Raw genomic sequence first — 23,413 nt, 5'->3', positions numbered from 1 at the left:
AAAATAAACATTCGACCTAGCCAAAATTCGCATAGAGCTTGACAGACGTTAAATGTGTCACTATACATGCAATGTCAAAAATCCCCTTCGATTCGACTTGTGCAAAAGTACATAATTGAGGTTTTTCCCATTTTCCTGGAACAGGGTAAGTTTTATCGTGAACATAGGTCAGACAAAAAGTATAAATCATACGATTCTCCACAAAAAATGTTCAAGCACTTTTTTTCTCACGACTCACCATTCGTGAGATATGGAGATTTCAACTATTACTTTACATAATATGCACACGCGCATTTTCTTTTAACTTGGCTTCCTCCACGATCTATCGAATATTATCAGCTCGAAAGTATGGTAATATTGATAATTTTCTTCTAAATGTTGTTACAATAGATAATTGTCTACTTCCACTTCAACAATTATTTTTTCATCTTCATTTTTTTCTTCTTTCAGAATCTCTGTTCGTTGTTCTAAGAAAAGGGATGCGCCAATTGTCTCTCTAAGAATATAGTCATACTGGCAATTAATGCATACTGGCGAACAAAATAATCCCACTTTTTTGCAGCCACAATTCTGACTATAACCCGTCTTGCAGTAACAGAAAATAGTATTAAGCAATGTTCCTGGATCAAGCGGGAGTAGTATCTGTTGATTTTCGTCCCCTTTCTTCTGGGTTGAGCTCATTGCCTAGCCATACTTGAGCAGTAGTATCAACAAATCAACGTCTTCCCCAACAACGACAGTTGTGTTTGAACTTTTCCATTCTTCTATTGCTGTTTCAATCATCAGCACATCAACATCATCATCGGCTTGTTTTATTGACATACCAGCAGCTGTAAATTCTTCACATGTCGCTGAAATGAAGCGAGACTTACTGTGGCTATTTGCAAGAAATTGTTGTTGGATTGTTGGAACTTTCATGATGAAGATGTTCTTGTAGTCCGACGACGTTGTTCTGCAGCTATAATATTTTTAATATGATTAGGATAACCATCAGATACAATCTAACTGTTATGACCAAAGTAGAGTTTCTAATTTTTACTTATATTGAACGTGCGATAACGTGTATAGGCTGCGTTTTATGTAAAATATGAAACCGCGATATCTCACGAATGGTGAGTCGTGAGAAAAAAAGTGCTTGAACAATTTTTGTATGATCTATAACTTTTGTCTGACCTATTTTCATGGTAAAACTTACCGTTTTCGAAAAAATGTAAAAAAAGTGATTTTTGTCATTTCATGTATAATGATATATTTAACGTCTCTGCCAATTTTTAGCTCTATGCGAATTTTGACTTATTTTTGCCTATTTTGACTGGATTAACCGAAGTTTCTAGATCCCGATACTTTCCCACCCCACAACCCCCCAGTGAATTTCTTTCGCGTAGGATTCCGCCAGTCGTTATTAATTACAATAAACACGACTAGCGATCTGAGAGAGCGTATCGACGCCCTAGTTGAACTTTAATTTCAAAGACAAACAGAGACTTTGTCCGTGCCGCGTGTGTATGTGCTGACGGGGGTATTCGGTGAGCGAGTGTGTGTGTGTGTGTGTGAGCGGGTGTGTCGACGTTAACCGCCTGTTCCACTTGCTTTCGGCTATTTACCATCAGAAATTCAATTGTTCGTTACTGCAACGATGGCATCATTAGAATGACGACACACACACACACACACACAAACAAAATTTCCCCTTATGTTTAGCGGTTTTAGTTTCACGCGTGGGAGTTTCATTCGGTTGAACTTGCGAAAATCGCTGGGAGAAAGGGGAGGTAGACAATATACAGGCACGATCTATTCAATCATCGAAATATAATCGGAATTAAAAACTTTGGTGCGCCACTGCCTTATTCTCCCGATTCTCCCGATTTCTTGTAGTCCGAAACGAACTGAAATATTAAGGCAAAAAATAAAACTTAAAACTCTATTTGTGCAAACGGAAAGAAACTCCAGTAAAAAATTTCTCAAAACTTGTTGAAATCGTACCTATGGTAGACATCTTGTTCGATACGAAGGGCTTACCTCCCTAGTATTTCATCCCACTTCGGGAGTACCGCAAAGACCAAATTTGGGATCCCTTCTTTTTGTCATCTTTCAATTCTAATAAATTAGACCTCATATTGAGGATTTAGTATTACTGGCGTCAAGATCGTTGGGTTTTGTAAAGTTGCCGACACTTCAGCAATTAGAACTCTGTACTATTCTCACGTGAGATCTAAACAATATGGGTCATTGTTGTCGCCTTATATTGATGGCTTACAGTTGAACCAGAATTGGTTCTTTAAATACTCAGTTTATAAGGAAGAAATTGAGGATTTGACCACGAGGTACTATTATGCAGGTTAGGGAAATCACCTCTGGAGGTTGGGAGGGACATTAATTCTTTAAAATTTCTATATGAGGTTTGGAGGAGTGGCTTTTATGAAAACTAAACTTCTACGTTCCCAGAATTGCAGTCAGATGTAGGCCTACGTTCATCTCCATACACCTAGGACAGATGTTTTCTATCAATATCAATATGTGTGTGAGTAATTAGCTTCCTTAGAGTACGTGTGAGACAAATTAGGTACCCTGTATTTTTTACAGAATTTTCATTACTTTTCTCTTATTTATATATTTTCTGTAATTATGTGTAAACCTGTAAATTTGCTTATAAAACTGAATTAAGTGAAAGTAAACTTGGGTTCTTTGGGTAAAACGAAATATTATTATTTTCTTTAGTTGTATTTAAAAACACCTTAAAAAGTCCAATTTTTTATTTGGGTACAGATTCCAATCAAACCCCTTGCAATTTAGTACCCCTTTGAATAATATTGCTAAAATTTTCAATGAAAACATATTTCCAAAATTGCCGACGACATTAGTCAAAAGGATATCTATCTAATTACATTGATTCCCCAAAGGGTAGTTATGTAATAGATCTCTGTGGAAAAAGGAATGGATAAAGATGCGGACACGAAAAGAAACTTGTTTGTGTACATGAAAAAGCAATATTTTTCGAAGTACTCAAATATTTGTGCGTATGGAGACTAAGCTTTCAAAAAAGTATTTAATTTCAAACAAGAATATCGACAATCTTAAATATACAAGGAACAAAATATTGATTTCAATCAATAAAAATTTATTCTTGGAATAAAAGTTAACATGATTCAATAAAATTCCTGATCGGTGTGATTCTTCTGCCGTCAGTAGTAAGAATACCTAACTTGACCATCCCCTGTTCCACGAGAGCAATTTTTTTTCTTAAGTGAAAATCTCTTCCGAAAAAAATTGCTACTGATATGATATATATATATATATATATATATATATATATATATATATATATATATATATATATTCTCACGTATTGATTCACGGATGGAAAAATGTGATGACACTATATTCCGGGATATCATCCGTTCGCTCGTTGAACTCCGACTGGAATCCTGCATCCGACTGGAATCCTGCAAATCTTGCATCCGACTGGAATCCTGCAGACGTTTCGCCAAAATCTCACTTGGCATCTTCAATGCTCGCGCTCCGTGTTCGAAGTGTTTTCGGAGCGCGAGCATTGAAGATGCCAAGTGAGATTTTGGCGAAACGTCTGCAGGATTCCAGTCGGATGCAAGATTTGCAGGATTCCAGTCGGATGCAGGATTCCAGTCGGAGTTCAACGAGCGAACGGATGATATCCCGGAATATAGTGTCATCATATATATATATATATATATATATATATATATGATGACACTATATTCCGGGATATCATCCGTTCACTCGTTGAACTCCGACTGGAATCCTGCATCCGACTGGAATCCTGCAAATCAGTGTTCGAAGTGTTTTCGGAGCGCGAGCATTGAAGATGCCAAGTGAGATTTTGGCGAAACGTCTGCAGGATCCCAGTCGGATGCAAGATTTGCAGGATTCCAGTCGGATGCAGGATTCCAGTCGGAGTTCAACGAGTGAACGGATGATATCCCGGAATATAGTGTCATCACATTTTTCCATCCGTGAATCAATACGTGAGAATATATATATATATATATATATATATATATATATATATATATATATATATATATATATATATATATATATATATATATATATATATATATATATATATATATATATATTATGTCACAATTTTTACAAAGAAACAAATCATAAAGAATCTTAAGGTTAATTTTCTGCACAGACTTTTCCTCCTAAGGTGCAACATAGTGCAGGCAGAATAGTGGCAAAGGGAACGTAGATATGAATAAATATAAACATGTAATATATAAATAAATTAAAATAAATAAGAACTAAAAGTTCAGATTTTCACGAAATTATATATTTTGACATGACAATTGTTTCGACAACGCCGTGTCTTTATCAAATGTAATATTTACAAACTACCTGTCTATATATACCGAAAAATGACCATAAAACCTTAATTAATGTTGTTGCCAGAATTTAAGTTCAATAAAGGAGAGGTATTTAAATCTAATTGATCGTTAAGCAATACATTTGAATGTCTCATTTTATTAATCTCCATGGCTTCAAATAAATTTAATTTTCTACTTTTTGTGGCTGTATGTAATATATCAAAATTCAGTTACATACAGCCACAGAAAGTAGAAAATTTAATTTATTGGAAGCCATAGAGATTAGCAAAATGAGACATTCAAATTAGACGTTCAATTAGATTTAAATACCTCTCCTTTATTGAACTTAAATTTTCATAACATAATTTAAGGTTTTATTGTCATTTTTCGGTATATATGGTATTACATTTGGTAAAGATACGGTGTTGTCGAAACAATTGTCATGTCAAAATCTGAACTTTCAGTTCTTATTTATTTTGATAAATGGATTTTCATCAAGTAAAAGCCTCCTCAGTTCAATTTTTTATAAATAAATGATATATAAATAAAACTTTACAATATTGACAGAAATTGAGAAGACTTAATTAAAACTCACTTCGCCTCAGCCAATGCGTCTCAAATTCGAAAACTGATCAGCTACAAGCTAGAAAAATAATTTTGATCGGGAATACAGAAAAAAAAATTAAAAAATACAAAAAGGAAAAATTGATCAATTCTAAGAGACACCCAGAGATTTCAGCGATATCGATTAAAAGCGAGACTGTTAGTTAATGATGGGGAAAGGAAAGTTCGTTAACTGAATAGTCGCCGATAATTTGATTAAAAAGAGCGACAGTAATTCGGTTGGAGTGGATAGAGGCGACGCGTAGCGATGCCCTTTGTTGTCTTCGATGGAAACGAGAATCGGATAAAATTCCGACCGATTGGCGATTTCGCAATTGAAAAAATACTTTTCTTTATGTAAAACCGTTTCTTTAACATCAATCCTCATTCCTTAAAGAATTCTTCATATATTTCTTCCAATTCCATGGTTTCTGTTGGACGTTAACTAATATCGATAAGTTAACAAAAAACTTAAGTAATTTTAAAACTTTTTAATATTTTCAAAAAACATTAGATGACTAAAATAATTAATAATGATTTAGGTAGAAAAAGCTGTTTAATACAAAATATTAATATAAAATTAATATAAATGAAATTATGTTAAAAGTCTTCAATTAAACAGGTTCAAAAAAAATTATGTTTGTTTTTTTAACTAATTATTTAAAAAAATATATAACAACACAGTAAATTTACTCCTCTAAAGGATACTCATAATTACAATACTAACTCCCGAATCGTTGACTCAAAATAAATAATATACAGCTGTAAACCACTTGATCGAGGGATTTCCGCTACGTAAAATTTTATTATCAATTGATGTGCGATAAGTTACTTATCAGTTACCCTGTACATTAAATACTCTACTTATAAATTTGGAATATTGAAATTTAGGTTAAAGATCTACGACCTTGACAAGTCCTACTCCTGGTGCGCTAATTCACTCTGCTTGTTTCAACATGGTACGCGGATGAAGTGCTCGTTTATAAACGATACTAGTGCCGCAGTGTTTACGGGGTCTGTTCGATGGACGGTACGCCGAAACGGAACTTGCAGGTTGAGTTACCAAAAACGTGACCTAGTCTTAAACTACGTTAAGATATAACGACAATCGAAACTGTAATTGACCTGCAATCGGCATGAAACAAAGAACCTTACCTATACTTATCCCCAATGCAGAAAAATACGGGAGTCAGGAAAATGTTTAATATACAGAACTTCCATTGATATTAACCATGTTAACTTAATACCTTTTTCGGTGCCGACGGAACATAACCAGCAATAAACAATCAGACGAGCAAACAGCGTATAACGTGTCAATTATGACCCGTCTTTTGACCCTCGGCCCAAGTCAAAGAGTGCGCACCGGAGCCTTTCGCCCAAAGTAGCAACGCTACAAAGTTTCCCTTTACTTTAACTTAAAACTTAACAAACATTTTGTGAAGAAACACCCCTATTTAATTAATGAAGAATTATTACTTGCCGAAATCATAAAAAAAGAATAACAGAATTCAACTTTGGCCATATTGATGGCCACACTAACCTCAGATAACTATTGAGCTTTTCCTTGAACCTAAACGTAAGTATTGCATCACACGAACACAAAGGCTTGTCCCTATGAATTAAATAAGCGGAGCTTCGTCGCTGATTACACGTCTGCTATTTCAACAGTTTCAAATTTGTGGACGGCCACCGCCCAGAGCTTATTGGCCTTTCTGGTTTCGGGTATTTAGTCCGAAGAGTTATAATTGAATCAGCGTTAGTTTAATTGATTCAACGTCTGCGATGTTCAACTTCGACCGGTGTAATTATAACATCACGAGCAGACTTTATATTATAATAGACGGACGGTAAAGTGAAATCAACGTCAGCCAACCACTTTTTTTTTGCCAAAACGCGGCAAACATAATACGACCCAACCTAAGTTCATCTAAACACTAGATTTTCACTTGAAAAAAAATCAGGGTAAAATCAATTATTTTAGAAGTTTTAAAAAACGAGATTGGCAAGGTTCTATTTTGTTTACTTGATTTAGAGTTTAAAGTGGCAGTTTTCAGTATTATCAAATCAGTCCCTTCATTAAACCATCTCTAAACCTTCGTCCCGTCACTGGGCGGGACAAACATCGGTGAATATTAAAATTTGCACAAATAATAGTGTAATCGAATGATATTTTTATTTCATCCTTAACAGTTTTTATTTATCGCCAATAATTTACCCCCAAAAACGGAAATTTTTAGGATATTTACATTTTTTGCCCATAAACGACACACCCTGTATATGATAACAATCCTGATTCGAAGTAGATGTTATAGCTCTAGATTTTCCGCGCATCCTGGTGAAAATGGTAAATGGTTTTCGAGAAAATAAGTTTTTTCTGAAACCATACAGTGCGCCGTAATAATCAATGACGTCATCGCGTCTTGCCAGCCCCCGAAATAGCGGTTTCAATATGGATTTTTTCAAATATCCCGATCGGCCTATCGCAAATACAAAAATTGTAGCAATTAGCCATATTTTTTACGATTTTTGATTTGCGGCTAACAATTTACTCTGTAAAAGAAAAATTTTCTAGGTTTTTTAGGTTTTTGCCTATAATTTGAAAATGCTGTATATAATCGAAAAAATGTCTGAAATAAATGTTGTTGCACTGGATCTTCTGCGTCTGCCGGTTAAAGAATTTTACGAATCGGATAAACGAATATGGCGGAAAACATATTTTTCTGGAAGCTAAAATTACCAAAAAAAAAAAAATTCAAACATTTTTAAAAAATACCTGGTAAAACTTTATTTCTGTACCAACGGAGATATAAAATTTTTATACGAACACAGATACTTTCGAAAAATTCGATTTCATCGATTTTCGAAAGTAACAAGATTGTTTAACATAGCGTGTAATAATATAATCCCACAAGATGCGATGAAGGTTATGACCTCGTTTTTTTTTATCATTTTTGATTTACTTCTTCTTTTGAATTTTTCGATTTTCAATTTTGTGTTCTCGAAAATTAAATTTTAGTTGACAACCTGTAAAACAGGCATAAAACTCTGAGTTATGATTTTTTGTGTTGAGGCCGCTAATTGTTACCCATTCGTAAACACAAGTGACAAGAAAAAATTATGTGTGATAAAGATCTTTGATTTGGCTCCGAGTACGATTTCCTAGAGTGATAAAAGAATTATTAAAAAAGTAAGTGCTACCTACGACTTATGATACTAAGCCTGTGCATGACATGGACATTATGGAGAAACTGACGTATGGATATTCTAGCTGAACTAAAATATTCCTAAGATGCATAGTAAATTTTATTGTTCAGCCTTACAACAAATATACAACGAACTTATGAAAAAACTTATGCGTAGTGCACAGTTTTTTGCGATTTTAAGTCACTTCATCTCTTGAATCTTGTACGATACTCTGTCATATTTATCTGTAAAGGATAACTATCCTACGGAATCAAATGCAGATCCATAAACGAAGACACATTAATTAAAAAATTTTAATATTGAGCGATCTACTAGTTCAACATACTTAGCTTAACCGTTTAATGATAAAAGTTAAATTTGTTTGTAATCACAGTAATGTTCTAATACAATTCTTACGGATTTGTCAGCAGTACCAAATTAATAGTCATATATTCTCAGTAAAAAGAAAAGAATTATTAACATATTTTGATAAACAGATTGTATATGTCAAAAAAACGACTCAGTCGGAACAATTGCAAAACTTGCTCTTGTATTGTCATCTCAAGATGTTATCTTTAGCATCGGTAAAATGAAAGACAGTTAAAGTTCCGTAAGACTTAACGTTTTGTGAACCTAAGTAATTGTAAAATTGGTCTATTGCAGTATTGCTATCGAACAACCTGACCATCGACGACCTGGAAAAGTACTATTACTTACCGGAGACGGTGGTGTCGACGTCGCATCCCGGTGCCACTAGTGGGGAATCAACTCACGCGAGGAAAGAAGTGACGCCGGCCACCAGTCCCACCAGTACTGCCCAGGCCTACATCGGTCTCATCACCGGAGTACTGGCGATGATCGTCCTCCTCCTCGCTTGCACTGTGTTCCTGATGATACGCAGGGGCAGGAAAAAGGTCAGTCGAGAGTATTTCCCGGTACGATGGCTGGTATAATACGACCAAAAATATAGTGCTTTTATTGCTTTGCCGTATTTTACGGTTCCTTAACCGCACACCTTCGCAGGACCGTGGTAAAACCCGTCCCAACAGATGTTTGTTCTGCATTGAGTAGGTCTTGCCTGAGATTTTTATTTGAAAAGTAAATGGACCGTTTGAAATTTGGTTAAGCATTGATGCTGCCGGGTATTTTCGAATAAGTAGAAACATTTATTTTAACATCAGCTGATATGTTGTTCTAAAGAGTTTAATCGAAATTGCAATATGTTCGTATGTATTCCGGGGGTTTGTGACTGTGATCCTTCCAGTAAGTACGTATTTGTGTAATTGATTCTCGAGCTTTGACCATGCGAGGATGTTTTGATAAACTGTTGCCAAAACTATCGCCAAATCCTGTTATTCTGCTGGATAATGCCTCGCAACATTCAGTCCAAATTGGAAAAATTCCAAATACTTCTTCAAATAAAGAAAAAATTAAAGAATTTCTGTACGAAAATGATTTATATTTTGAAGAGAGCTACACGACAAAATAAATCCTGGAATTATTAAAAATGAAACATTTTAATAAAGACTACGAACATGAAATTTTGAGATTATCTCCGTATCATTGCATATTTATCCCGATTGAGATGATTTGCTCTGAGTTGAAAACGTGTATAAGAAGAAATAAGACTTCACCAAAATTTAGTGATAGTACCCTAAACGTAATTCAGCTAGAGGTAGCTTAGATATCAGTACAAAGCTGGAATAACTGTGAAAAACGAGTAATAAAAGAAGAAAATAATTAACGATAATAGAACTGGGTGACGACAGCAGCGATAGTGACGATTTTTTAAGTGACTGATACTTTAAACGTAATAAATTGTTACTTTGTACTATAATTTTTTGTACATGTTTCAAGAATTGCTATATCCCGCTTGTTAGTGTAGGTAGATAAATTCCTAGGACGGTTCTGGAATGGTTACGGATAGGGGTCTGCTCGACAGGGTGTTCTATAAAGGACTGCGGTTTTAGAGTAATAAACAGTAGGCAAAGTTAATAACGGAATCCGTTGTAAAAACACTATATTTCTGCTCCAAGTATACCAACTCCAGTCTCTTGTTGCAGGTTGCGCTTTTGCACAAACACACCGCTTTGGTATCGAGCAGTACCAAACCGACGACGATCAACATGAAGGACCTGAAACACATGTCGACGCCCATCATTAATAACGGCCTGTCGCGATCCAGGTTATCCGTGAAAAGTAAAAACGGTACCGTCGGCACCGTGGATGGGAAAAAACAGAAAAAAAACAACGTGTACGGTCACGTTAACGGGGAAGAGTCGGACAGCGAGAACTCGTCCGTGTACCATGAGCCGTACAAGTTACTTCCCAACGCGAAACAGGAGTACGGGTGTTTGTTGAAGAAGGACGCCATATCGTCGAGCAAAAGCGGAGAATACACCGGTAAGTCGATTAAGCCGTTTTTATTAATAAGGTTTGGTACCACCCGAACGTAAAAAATCATTCAAAAGTATGAATCTGTCATAAAAGTTAGAGAACATTTAGAGCGACCGACTTGGCAACACCGCGTCGAATATAAACATTGCGAGCGATCGGTGCAATGCTGTACACTCGCATAGTAACGGTTTCACAATGCAGGTATGGTCTGTTCATAGATATAAGAATGTGACCCATTGCTTTTGAAAGGGATTATCCAAGGGTGGTCATTAATAAGCAATGCAACAAGATTATTACCTAAAGTTTCGGAATTTAAATTCAGGTAAAATTGGGGTCTTTCATAGAAAATAATTTTATATCTACCTGTGTTTAATATTCTTTGGTTTGGTATACTACTTACTTTAAGTTTATTAGTAATCATTCTTATTTCGTGTGTAATACAGCGTGTGTTGAATCGTGTGCAAAATATGTAAAATATGTGCGAGTCTAGTGTATGTAGTGAAGAAAACATTATTTTGTTGAGACTAAGGAAGTTATAAACAATGTTTATTTGACTCTCATTAAACGTGGTGCCAGCAAGCAAGCATATTTAAAAGAAACGGCCACATTGACGAAAATTCCAACATCAACTCTATGGAAAATTGTGAATAATATAGAGTGTAGATGAAAGTAATCAAGATATAATACGGCGTAAAATTTACCGCTTATACGAGGAACAAAGCGTGCCTGCATTAGATATCTTAGTTACGAGGCTTGAAAAAGCTGAAACCGGTGTTGAATGTGGCAGAACTACCTTATGCGAGTGTATTCAACACATGAGTTTTAGATTTTAAAAAATTGACAAAAGGCAACTTTTAATGCAATGTTTTAGAATTCGAAAATGGCAGAATATCTAGAAAAAAATAGGATTTACAGAGAACAACAAAGGAAAATTATTTACTTGAATGAAACCTGGTTCGACACTTATGATACCCCGGAAAAGGGTTGGGTTGACTCAACTGATAAGTGCAAAATAAACGCGCCATCAAAAAGAGGTAAGAGAATAACTATTTTGCATGCTGGCTCTAAAGATGGTTGGATTCCAAATGAACTTTCTCTGAATGCGAAAAATATTAAAGATTCTTCTCTAGATTACCATAAAGACACCAACGCTGATTTATTTGAAAGTTGTTCCAAACTAGTTCCAAATAGTTTTCCTAATAGCGTAATTGTAATAGACAATGCAAGACATGTGACACAAAAGCAACAATCCAAAACTACATGTATAATAACGACATTTATTTTCACGGAGATTATACCAAAAAGCAATTAATTGAGGTTCTACAAACCTTGAACATACAAAAGGAATACGTCTGTGATAATTATGCAAAAAATCTAGGGCACACAGTTTTACCACTGTACATTTAATCCCATTGAATATGTTTGGCACCAACTGAAATCTGCCATTCGTCGTAACAATGTTTTAACTCCAATGTCCTCAAACTTATAGAAACCGAAGTTTTTAGCATCCCTCCACAAAGTTGGGCAAATTCTGTTAAACATATAGAAAAAGCAGAACAATCATATGTCCATATTGCAAATAATATAGAACAAATAATGATTAGAACAAGCGATGATAGCGATAGTGATACTGATATATTATGTGAATAATTTTAAGTAATTTAAGTAGGTAATAAAACTAATTTATAATTTTATTTTAAATTTAAACATAAATACATACATAAATAAATAAATATTGTTTAGTAACTTTCCTAACAAAACCCCAAATAATTAAATTCTAAGCAAAGTACGGACCTGTTTGGCCATATTTCATTCTTACAGCTTGCCCGGGTCTTTCCGTAATTCGTATCAGTTAGTCACTTTCTTATATCTATGAACAGACTTTACAGTATGAGTAAATTTTAAATTGAGTGAATACTCTAATTTTACGTGACCAACTAATTATATCTCGAGCTGCAAAACTTAAAGCCAGCTTAAATTTTATTTATTATTTAAATTTATTTATTTTATTTTCATTTTTTATAAAAGGGTACACTGAAATGACAAACTAACTCACAATTGCCAGAGGTAAGAATAGTTGCACACTAAGAATAATTACATTCAGAAGGGGGAAGTATAAATATATTAAATATTTCTAAGCAAAAAAAAAGAAAGAAAGTAGAATTACTCCCGAATGATTTCTAAATAAATCGAGTAAAAAAACAACAATATATTTGTGCAAAAAGTAACTGTCATAATTTCTTTGCAAAAGGCGTCCTACTCATTACCATAATTTTTCTAACACTTTTAGACAGTCTTCTCTGTTATTAACAATTTTATGCAAAAAAATGTCGCTGAAAAGTAAACTTTTTATGAACTTTTCAATATGAATTTTAAAACTTAGATTTGTGTCTATAGTAGCTCTCACAACGATTTTAATTTTAAAAATACAAAGTGCAAAAATCAGGCATGCTTCAAAATTCCCAAAAAAAATCGAATTTTCATAATATTAAACATAAACAATTTCACTGACAAAATTAACAAAGTAGCTCAACACATTGAAGAGGTTGGCAACCACTGACTTTAAATTTATAATCAAAAGCTATATCATTTTTCAATTTAATACTGAATTCTAGAACCATGTACTATTAAAGAATTTTGCGAAGACAGCGCCCAGCAAACCAGAAAGTTCTACTAGCCAGGAAGTTGCTAGATAGTTTATCATTAAATGCACAAGCCACTTAGGATTAATATCTTCAAATGGTGATTAAGAAAGAAAGAATTGATAACATGGAGAACATGAGTGGAGTGTCCCTCCTTATGTTTCTGTTGACCGTTATAACAGCAGAATTCCGATGTTGTTTTTAGTATGTAAGTCCTTCTTCAAAAATAATTAACAACATTAATAATAATAACACAACACAATCAATAGTAATTAACACAAAAAACTATAATACAAAACATAGATATGAAAATTAAAAAATATGTACTAAGGTACGTATTCAGGGATTTATGGAATTAAAATGAAAAGTGGTGAACTTTTGGTACCACTCCATGCGTTATGGGATAAAATAATCATCCGGTGGAAACGTTACATGCGTCCGTCTGACTGTACGACGCTCGTAGATCGGAAATTGAAAACATCTTTCCCGGAGGGTTACGTATAAACATTTTACCCTTATCAAATTGTTTACGGTTCAGGAAACAAACCGAACCGAAGATGCCATTTCTCCCTGTCTTTTTTATGGTTCTAACATGCTAAGGTGTCTTACGCAAACGAGAGCGCACGTCAGATGAACAAAACCATTGGCGCACCTCGGCGAGGTGTACGACAAATTTAAACAAATGCTAAAGCAGTTCAATTCATTTATAATGAGGTGGACGTTGTACTTTATTCATCGACATAAATTCTTTATTTTTGTTTATTATTATTTATCTATATCGGCTTCCTACTAATTTCTGGGGAAAGTATATTGCCAAGATTCTAATGTACAAGGTATTTACAAAAATCGTCCAAATTTGCTATTTATTTTTGAAAAAAAAAATTGTTTACAGCCTGCGATCATCATCGTAGCTATAACGCCTTGCAATCTACCAATACTGTCCCCATGGATTAGCCTGAGTCCCAAGTATAGTCCATCTCATTTAGTGGAGCAAAAGAAACGTAAACACCTTATTGGAAAATAATTTTTAATATTTTTAATTTTTATTTATGTAAATATTTCTTATATGTAAGGAATTAGGCAACTGTTCAACTTATTGCGTCTATTATCGATTGATTATCATCGCTTAGGTTGTAGTGCAATTACGATGAATCGTAAGCAGAGATCAATAATGACTTACCAAACAACACTAATGTCTCTACATTTACAATCGCGTTTTCATCAAACCAAGATTTAAAAATTCGCAATCAAGCCTACTTTCCAATACAAGCGGCAACACTGCAACCCGTGTATATGTCACGTATTCGTTAAGATGATATTATTTTGAGGCAAGTTAGCTGAAGCTTGATCGATTTTTCTTCTTCTTGCGAAGGTCTTTCAACTATGAATCAAACTTAATAACTTGAACCTATCACCTCTCATGATATGTCATACTGATATGACATGATATGAACGTACTCTCCGGGTCCAATATATTTTTATTGTGCGGTCGTATATTTCAAATTGCTTTTCTAGTTGTATGTGCGTGACATCCATTCGTATCTTAAGCTATGGGTTAAAGTTAGATGCTGGATTTTCTGCAAGCCATTTCTAATTTAAAAAAAAAAACTAACAAAAAAATGAATCATATCACGGCGGCAAATGGGGTCGTCTTTAATCTATAACCCGGCCATAAATTATGACGGCGCCGCTGGCACGGAGAACAACGGAAAAGGAGAGCGCTTTTACTCGTTCAGGGAACGTGACAGACAACATGGCGTTTTTCGTGTTACAGAAGGTTTTAATGCCGGTCCTCAAGGAAGCGGTTATATCTTTCGCGTTGCGTTTTGGCAAACACGGGAATTTCTATGAATTACAAGACAGGTAAGCTTCCGGGATTTGGCGGTCGCGGAAAATTGCTTTTAATTTAAAATTGGCCGTCAGCATTTTAGGACGGAAGTTGTTGTATCTCGATAGTCCGGAATCTCCAAAGATGTTAAAGGTGGTCGATAGAGGAACAGCCTCAGAACATTTTTATCGAATAAAATTTCATGAGTGTGTTCGGCAACAGCTCTTTCGTGTGTAGTTGATATTTTTCGTCCAGTCTCTCCAATGTATTCTTTGCCGCATATGCGTGGAATGCTGTAGACTCCTGGCATCTCAAATGGAATTTTGTCTTTGACGGATCGCAGATGTTGATAGATTTTTGAACAAGTGGTAAATCTGGTTTTGACGTTACACCTCTTTAAAACTTTTGATATGTGGTCAGTGATGTTGCCAATGTAAGGAAAGACCACAGTCGCAAGTGTAGGATTGCTTTCGGCCTTATTGCTATTGGAAGGTTGTGGTGAAGTGTTTGCTTCCAGATTCTCGGATTTAAATATATCTGAAATATTGTTCAAAGTTTCAGGCATAGAGATTATTAAAGAGGAATTCTACCTCGCAACTAACCAGAATATCGTTTATACTTTACACAGTGTTTTTTTTTGGAATAATACCTGTTTAAAGTACAGTAAAGACCACCGGGTTTCATCGAAGAAGAACAAAGAGCGGCGTAATTATATATTTTTTTATGCAGCACGAACTTGGGCGAACTTAAATTTAAGAATTCCTTTGGGATTCAGGGGGGCGACGAATGGGAGGGGGGGGAGGTCCTTTATTGCGAATCGTAAAATGTCTGTTGTTTTAGTGCTCTTAAATACATCCACTTTATTGCCCGGGAAGTTGCGAAGATTTTCCTAATGCTGAGTTTTATTGAGATCGAGATAATAATGGAAATTCTAGTCAGGATCCGACAAGACCGTATTATATCAATGCCCCGTTATCTTCCGGGCAGTAAAAAGTGTTAATATTCCGACGCGGAAAGCGCGTTATTTTGTTTTTCCACCCGAGCCGCCCCCTTATCCGCCATACATCGCGTTAAAACTATTCGCCAAACCGGAGTGACACGGCGCGACGCATTTCCGCGAATTAAAACTTCCATATGAAAATATTTATTCTGTGAAAAACGGGGAAAATCCAGACTCCGGCTAGACGTTCGCGAGTAACGGACTGACGTGGCAAAGTAAGAATTTTAAAATGTAAATTTCCAGGGGAAACCTGTAGACTCCTCCCTGGATGCGATTGCACTTTGAGAAAATGGAGTCACGTCTCCTCTTAAATACTATCTAGACGCGGAGGCAGGTCCGTAACCGCGGCGTTTACGGATAAGTTCAACGGTGCGGTTGTGCCGTAGATACTGTGTAAGCTACTGAAAAGAAAACATTAAAAGCTACAGTATAGACCAAATGAAATATTTTTTAATTTTTTTTATAAAGAAAATATAGAATATAACAGTAAATTTTCTGTATTTTTATGATCTACTACATATAGGATAATACAGGAACTTGAAACGCTCCATTCAACAGGCGCATGCGCGAGATTTAAAATTTCGCTCTTAACCAGTGACCTTGCATTTAACGACGAACATGGCCGCTCACAGATCGTCAATAAGTTCGGATACGGCATTTTCACGGCAGTATTCTCAAAATATATCTGAATCTCCTCAAATCTTCTGGGAAAACGAGATAAGTGTGTGGAAATCGCTGTTTAGAAAGACAATGGCACAAAGTGTAGGTTAGTGGTGTCATAGGTCGCATCAAGTGCTACAAATTTTGTATTTGCGTTCTAGTACACTGTCTGATCGCTTATGCGATGATGATTCTGGCCATCACATTTCACTAATTATCATTATTTCTATATTTAACCGCTTCATTTCTTGTATAACATTATGTAAATGTTAGATAGATTTATCAATTCATATCATTTAAAAAAAAACCGGTGGCAAGTTTCAGATGAATTTGGTGCGGCGTCTCAAATTTAATTGCCTACAACACGCGAGTTAATTAATTCACCACGTTTCTAACCCCGTTTGAAGCGCCGTATGATACATACAATTAGCATTTGACTCCCCGTATTTATTGCCGTTTTTCGGGAAACGGTATCGAGGGAGAAATTGGTGCGGTCGTAAGTATACCTTAAAGTCCACTTAAGTACGCGTACGTTATGTTATTCGCAGATTTTACCAGCGTGAACAGTTTCCAAGAGGAGCTCAAATTCAAGTCGCCGTCGTTTTACAATCTGACTCCTCCGCCGCCGCCATCTTCCAGACCGCCCACCTACGACGTGCAAAACTACCAAGCGCCGAACTCTACTCCGAACGGTACTATACCGGCGGAAAACTACTATGCTGCCACCGATATCATTAAGGTCAGTCTCTTTGTCGCCCAGTCTAGTATATATATATATATATATATATATATATATATATATATATATATATATATATATATATATATATATATATATATATATATGATGACACTATATTCCGGGATATCATCCGTTCGCTCGTTGAACTCCGACTGGAATCCTGCATCCGACTGGAATCCTGCAAATCCTGCATCCGACTGGAATCCTGCAGACGTTTCGCCAAAATCTCACTTGGCATCTTCAATGCTCGCGCTCCAAAAACACTTCGAACACTGGAGCGCGAGCATTGAAGATGCCAAGTGAGATTTTGGCGAAACGTCTGCAGGATTCCAGTCGGATGCAGGATTTGCAGGATTCCAGTCGGATGCAGGATTCCAGTCGGAGTTCAACGAGCGAACGGATGATATCCCGGAATATAGTGTCATCACATTTTTCCATCCGTGAATCAATACGTGAGAATATATATATATATATATATATATATATATATATATATATATATATATATATATATATATATATATATATATATATATATATATATATATATAGAAGACAATTTAACACTTTAAGTACAAAAAAAAAGTATAATTATTTATATACAAGGTGGATCAAAAAATCATGTAAATACAAGCGCTGGATAATATTTAGAATGAAAAATAATTTAAGTGACAGTTACGGCATATGTTCAATATTATTATTGTCCAGAACTTGATAAATGAATTATGTTTTTAATTAACAAAAAAAAAATGGAAATATTGTCATTGTATGTAAGAAATGACAACAATGCAAATACGAACATATTATATGAAAAACATATAGATAATACAAATAGGTAAACACAAATTTATTGATTAGGAATAGTGCGCTAAATGTTGAAAAGATATCTCAAATAATTGATATTATCTATTTTACTCCTAACTGGTTTTTTAATTTCATCTATAATGATATACAGTGCAAAGTAAATTTGGCTGGGTTATTGGCTCGCCATTATAATGCACCGTATCGCCCAATCTAAGTTGTTTATGCATGAGGAAGGACACCACCTTGCTACCATATAAATTCCGCTAATTCATTGATTCTGATATTTTGTCGAAGATTTTCTTTTTCTATTGGGCATCCCTGCTGCAGCGGAAGTCTGTGAAATGCTGAATTTTTGGTAAATTCAAAATAATACTCATTTGTGGAATTTTCAATAATAATATTAATAATATTCTATATATTCTACAAAAGAAGTTGACCAACGTTTTTTATTTAATTACGGCATGGCCAACTAAATGACTATTTTTGACTAGTTCCGACCTTAAAGTTTGTTTTCAAAATGAGTGTCATAGGACCTTTCTTTTTATGAAGCAATATTTCCAATTTAACCAAATATAAGTTTGATTGATTATGCTTTTTTGTTTATAAATAAGTATATAAGATTAAATATACCGATTAAATCCTGAAAACTTTTGTTTCACCTTTTTTTTTCACAAATGTAAAATAAAAAGTTAGTTGGAAATTTTGTAATTTACATGCACAATCTTAAAATACTGTTGCCCTGATATTTTTTAATTGATTAAGGATCGATTTTTCTCTGTTTAATAATATATTTTATATTTAAAAAAAAGATATTTTTGACCTTTTATCAAATGCCCAAAAAAAAATCGCAAGTTGAGACATCATAAATGTACGTTATTGTCTAACTAACATAAAAAAATTGCTTGAAAATGTCAATACTTAACAAAAGGTTTATAGCGAAACATCCCAGGTAGCAGAGGGTCATCAAAATGATGTCAGTAATTAGTCACCGAAGAACGAAATATATGACGTCAGCAGGACGTGAATTTGACCTACTAATGTCTCAGACGAAAATGTAATTTAAGTGACTCCTTTTGTACGTCAATTAGTGTCGTCAATTTTGGTTATATTAGCGATAACCTTTTTACGTCTGGTTTTGGTGTTTAAAAATAAAACGATTTTTAAATTGTTGTTTTTTCTTTTTGCAAGTAATTTTTGTGATGTTAATAAGACATCCTTTTTTTCACGTCAATTCGACGTGTTTTTCGGACCACAGACGAGTAGCGACTACTTACGATCCGAAAATGACGTCACTTTTACGAGCCTCTTCTCCAGCGTCACTTTAAAAACCAGAATTAAGGATTTAATGAACAAACCCATAAGGCGAGGGCCAAGCAAAAATTAATTGCATTTAAATGCTACTAAAATCTGTAATAACATATACGAAGTTCCGATTCACTATTATTGATTACGCCGTTTTGGGGGAACAAGCAAAAAGTTCGCGAAATGAAAAAACATAATGGTCACCGAAAGAACTGACCAAAACTGCGGAGCAGAATAATCGGCCATAAAGCCCCCCGGTCCGACATCTTTAAATAAAGTCGTGCGGCTCGGCGTTTAATCCAAACTTCCGGCCGAGATATTTGCCGATAAATCAAAACAACCTATTATGTGCTTACGAAAAGCTTTTTCCAATAACGAGGGCAAAACAAACATGCCAAAGAGGGCGGACTAAGTAGCTCCGCACGTTTCCACGGTCTGCAGCTGTATTTGAAAAAGTGTGGTCCGAGCCTCCGTCTGAGTAATTCCGACTCGGCTTTTAACAGGCTAATAAGGCCAGAATTCAGCCTATTATCAATCGTGTCCAAAATTTTAGTTTTTTATAATTTTTTTTGACTTTTAACCATCAAGTCGATTTATTTCTGATAACTTTAACTCTCCTCTATTTATAATGTTATAATATAATAATTATAATTACTTATGAAAAGTACTTAATAAAAGAAAACCTTACTGATTAGTAACTATTTTTCTATCAATTTGTATTCGATATTTATAAGATTTTCGGCTTTAGACCAAATCCAAAAAATATCACTTTCAATTATGATTCGGGTATAATATTACGAAATAGCCTTTTTTTTTAATTTTTAACCGATCGATTTTACCCTTGTTATTACGCAAAGGGCTAAAAATGTACGAATAACCAGAATTTGTAATTACAATAATGAAAAAAGAATTTGGTTTGGTCAAATGAATGTCAATGATCATATCATCGCGTACCACGGCCTGCGCATCCCGGTAGTAGGCCTCGCCCTAAAAATATGCCCCGCTGCAAGCAAGAAAGGGTCCCGCAGGAGCTTTCTCAATAAAGCCACTATGCGGTACCTCAGGTGGCGTCCCTGCGAAGTAATGGACGCCATACGACGCCTCCTCGCTTCCCCAGACTTTTTACAGCGGCGTCCGTCGTGGAAATTGAACAGAATTGAACAGAGAATTATTTTTGATGGTACATTTTGCAATAAAAAAACGAGCAAATGCAAAAGAGGATTGAACAATAAAAAATTGCAATTTCAAGTAAAGCTTTCCTGTGCAAAATTTTGGCAGAGTGACGCCGGAGCTTTTTTGAAACGCGTTACTAAGTCTGTAAAAATTGAATCGGATTATTTATTGTCAGCAGGTTTCCGAGTTCATCGAAAAGAGGGAGAAAGTACTATTATACTATTACAATGAACGATAATCGATATCACAACCTATGTAAGGTCAGATGCACAGGTCACTTATCGGGATCTTACGGGCGGGTCCCTCCCTGTACTCTAACAAAACCGCCGCTGTTGCCAATTCATTTTTTTTTCGTGAAACCACGACACAAGTATAATTCGAAAATAAAATTTGTAACGAAGTATACACCCATTTTTGTTTAGGTTGGATGTTGTTACTTTCCAAAAATATATAGATATACGCTAACGAGAAAACATTACACAGTAGATTTTTGACTTCTATTAAGTTGGTAAAGAGTCCACATTTTCACGAAATTATATATTATGACATGACAATTGTTTCGACAACACCGTCTCTTTATCAAAAGTAATATTTACAAACTACCTGCTTCTATATATACCGAAAAATGACCATTAAACCTTAATTAATGTTGTTGCGAGAATTTAAGTTCAATGAAGGAGAGGTATTTAAATCTAATTGCTCGTTAAGCAATACATTTGAATGTCTCATTTTGTTAATCTCCATGGCTTCCAATAAATTTAATTTTCTACTTTTTGTGGCTGTGTGTAATATATCAAAATTGTCGTCAAAATTGTATTTTTCTGTGTAGCATAATTAGAATCTAGACTATTGTTTTTAAACGCTCTTATATGTTCGTTAATGCGTGTCTTGAAGGATCTACCTGTTTGTCCAATATAAATTTTCCACATTTCAACCTGTAGACACCTGATTTTTGGGATTTTGGACATTTCTATTTATTGTTTTTTAAATATTTTCCTATTGTGTTGTTAGTTCTGAAAGCTATTTTTAAACCACATTTTGACAAATGTTTTGAAACTTTTTCGCTAGGTTCTCCTATGTATGTAATTGTTTTAAATTGTTCGTGTTCTGTATTAGGTTTCGGATAAATAGAGTTTACTGTTGTCTGCATTTGTTTTTTATTTATAATTTTATCTATAATGGACGGATTATAACCGTTGTTCAGTGCTATTTGTTTAATGATATTAAGTTCCTTGTTGTAATTTTCTGTTGAGAGTGGCGTATTAAGAAGTCTGTGTATAAAAGAGTTAAATGCAGACATTTTGTGTGTATAAGGGTGATTTGAGCTGTTATGTAAGACTGTGTCCGTGTGTGAAGTTTATGATATATTGAAAAATCTAATTTGTTTTGCACTTTCGTAATAGTTAAGTCTAAAAAATTAATAGAGTTATCCTGTTCAATCTCGACAGTGAATTCTATACGATTATGTATTGCGTTAATGTAATTTAAAAAAGAATTCAATTGTCTGTCCGTTCCAACAAAGCAAGCAAAGACATCGTCCACATATCTATACCACCATAAAAAACTTTTACTTAAAGGATGTTCTAGTATGATATTTTCCAAATTATCCATAAAAATCTCGGCTAACAAAGGCCTAGGTGGGTTTTCCATAATCAAACCTTCTTTAGAGATATAAATCTGTCCATTAAATTCAAAATAATTTTGGTCTAAAGATACTATTAAGCAATCTAATAAATCTTGTTTCCTTAACATTAATTAAGGTTTTATGGTCATTTTTCGGTATATATAGTAGCAGGTAGTTTGTTAATATTACTTTTGATAAAGACACGGTGTTGTCGAAACAATTGTCATGTCATAATATATAATTTAGTGAAAATCTGAACTTTTAGTTCTTATTTATTTTGATAAATGAATTTTCATCAAGTAAAAGCCACCTCAGTTCAATTGGTAAAGAGTCCCGATCCCTTCTGTTTCAAATGAAAACTGAAATGAATTCCATTTTTCCCTTCGTTATATTATACCTATGATAAAACATTTATTCGAATTCTGCATCCCAATCTGATACGGTGCCCTCGAAAAGAAGATAAATTATTTCTAGTCCCAAATAATTGAGTATAATTGGTATTAACTTGCAAAAACTTTATGATATAAGTCTTGAATACTACGACCAAAAATATAGTGCATTTATTGCTTTGACGTGTTAAGTATTTTATAGTACCAGGACCGTGGTAAAACCCAACCCAATAGATGTTTATTCTGCAATAACTAGGTCTTGGAATTTTTATTTGAACCGTAATTGGACCGTTTTAAATTTGTTGTTACGGGGTATTTTCGTTTATTTTAACATCAGGTTATTACGGAGGTATTTCGCTGTGATCCTTCCAGTAAGTACGTACCTGATTCTTCTCGAACTTTGACCCTGGGAGGTTGTTTTCACTGGATAGTTCAAAGGGTAAGGATGAGTAGATGACCAAACTTCCGAGGTTAACTGTAAGAAAAATTGTTGCAAAGATTATTTTTGTGTGCTAAAAAAGTCAAAGATTCAAATGTGAAAACTGATTTAAAAATTAACTGTTATAGTGTTGGATAATGCTTCATATCATTCAGCTCAAATTAGAAAAATTTCAAATACTTCTTCAAATAAAGAAGAAATTAAAGAATTTCTGTACGAAATGATTTATGTTTTGAAAAGAACTTCACGAAAAAACAACTTCTGGAATTATTAAAAAT

General features: G+C 34.5%; 1 protein-coding gene across 1 annotated transcript in view; it reads left to right on the top strand.

Annotated features, from left to right (window-relative positions):
- Positions 1-23,413, top strand: part of LOC132697889 (discoidin domain-containing receptor tyrosine kinase B-like) — a gene marked incomplete in the record, with an annotated part of 461,835 nt that overhangs the window by 398,419 nt on the left and 40,003 nt on the right. The window contains 3 exon segments of the mRNA XM_060663630.1: positions 8,799-9,049; positions 10,199-10,538; positions 17,211-17,401. Of these exon segments, the coding sequence (XP_060519613.1) occupies positions 8,799-9,049; positions 10,199-10,538; positions 17,211-17,401 (782 nt within the window).

The sequence above is a fragment of the Cylas formicarius genome, unplaced genomic scaffold, assembly GCF_029955315.1.
Source record: "Cylas formicarius isolate icCylForm1 unplaced genomic scaffold, icCylForm1.1 PGA_scaffold_2__14_contigs__length_35257938, whole genome shotgun sequence".
NCBI classification, from domain to species: Eukaryota; Metazoa; Arthropoda; class Insecta; order Coleoptera; family Brentidae; genus Cylas; species Cylas formicarius.
Note: the sequence above shows the minus strand (reverse complement) of the source record. Positions and strands in the feature narration are given on the sequence as shown.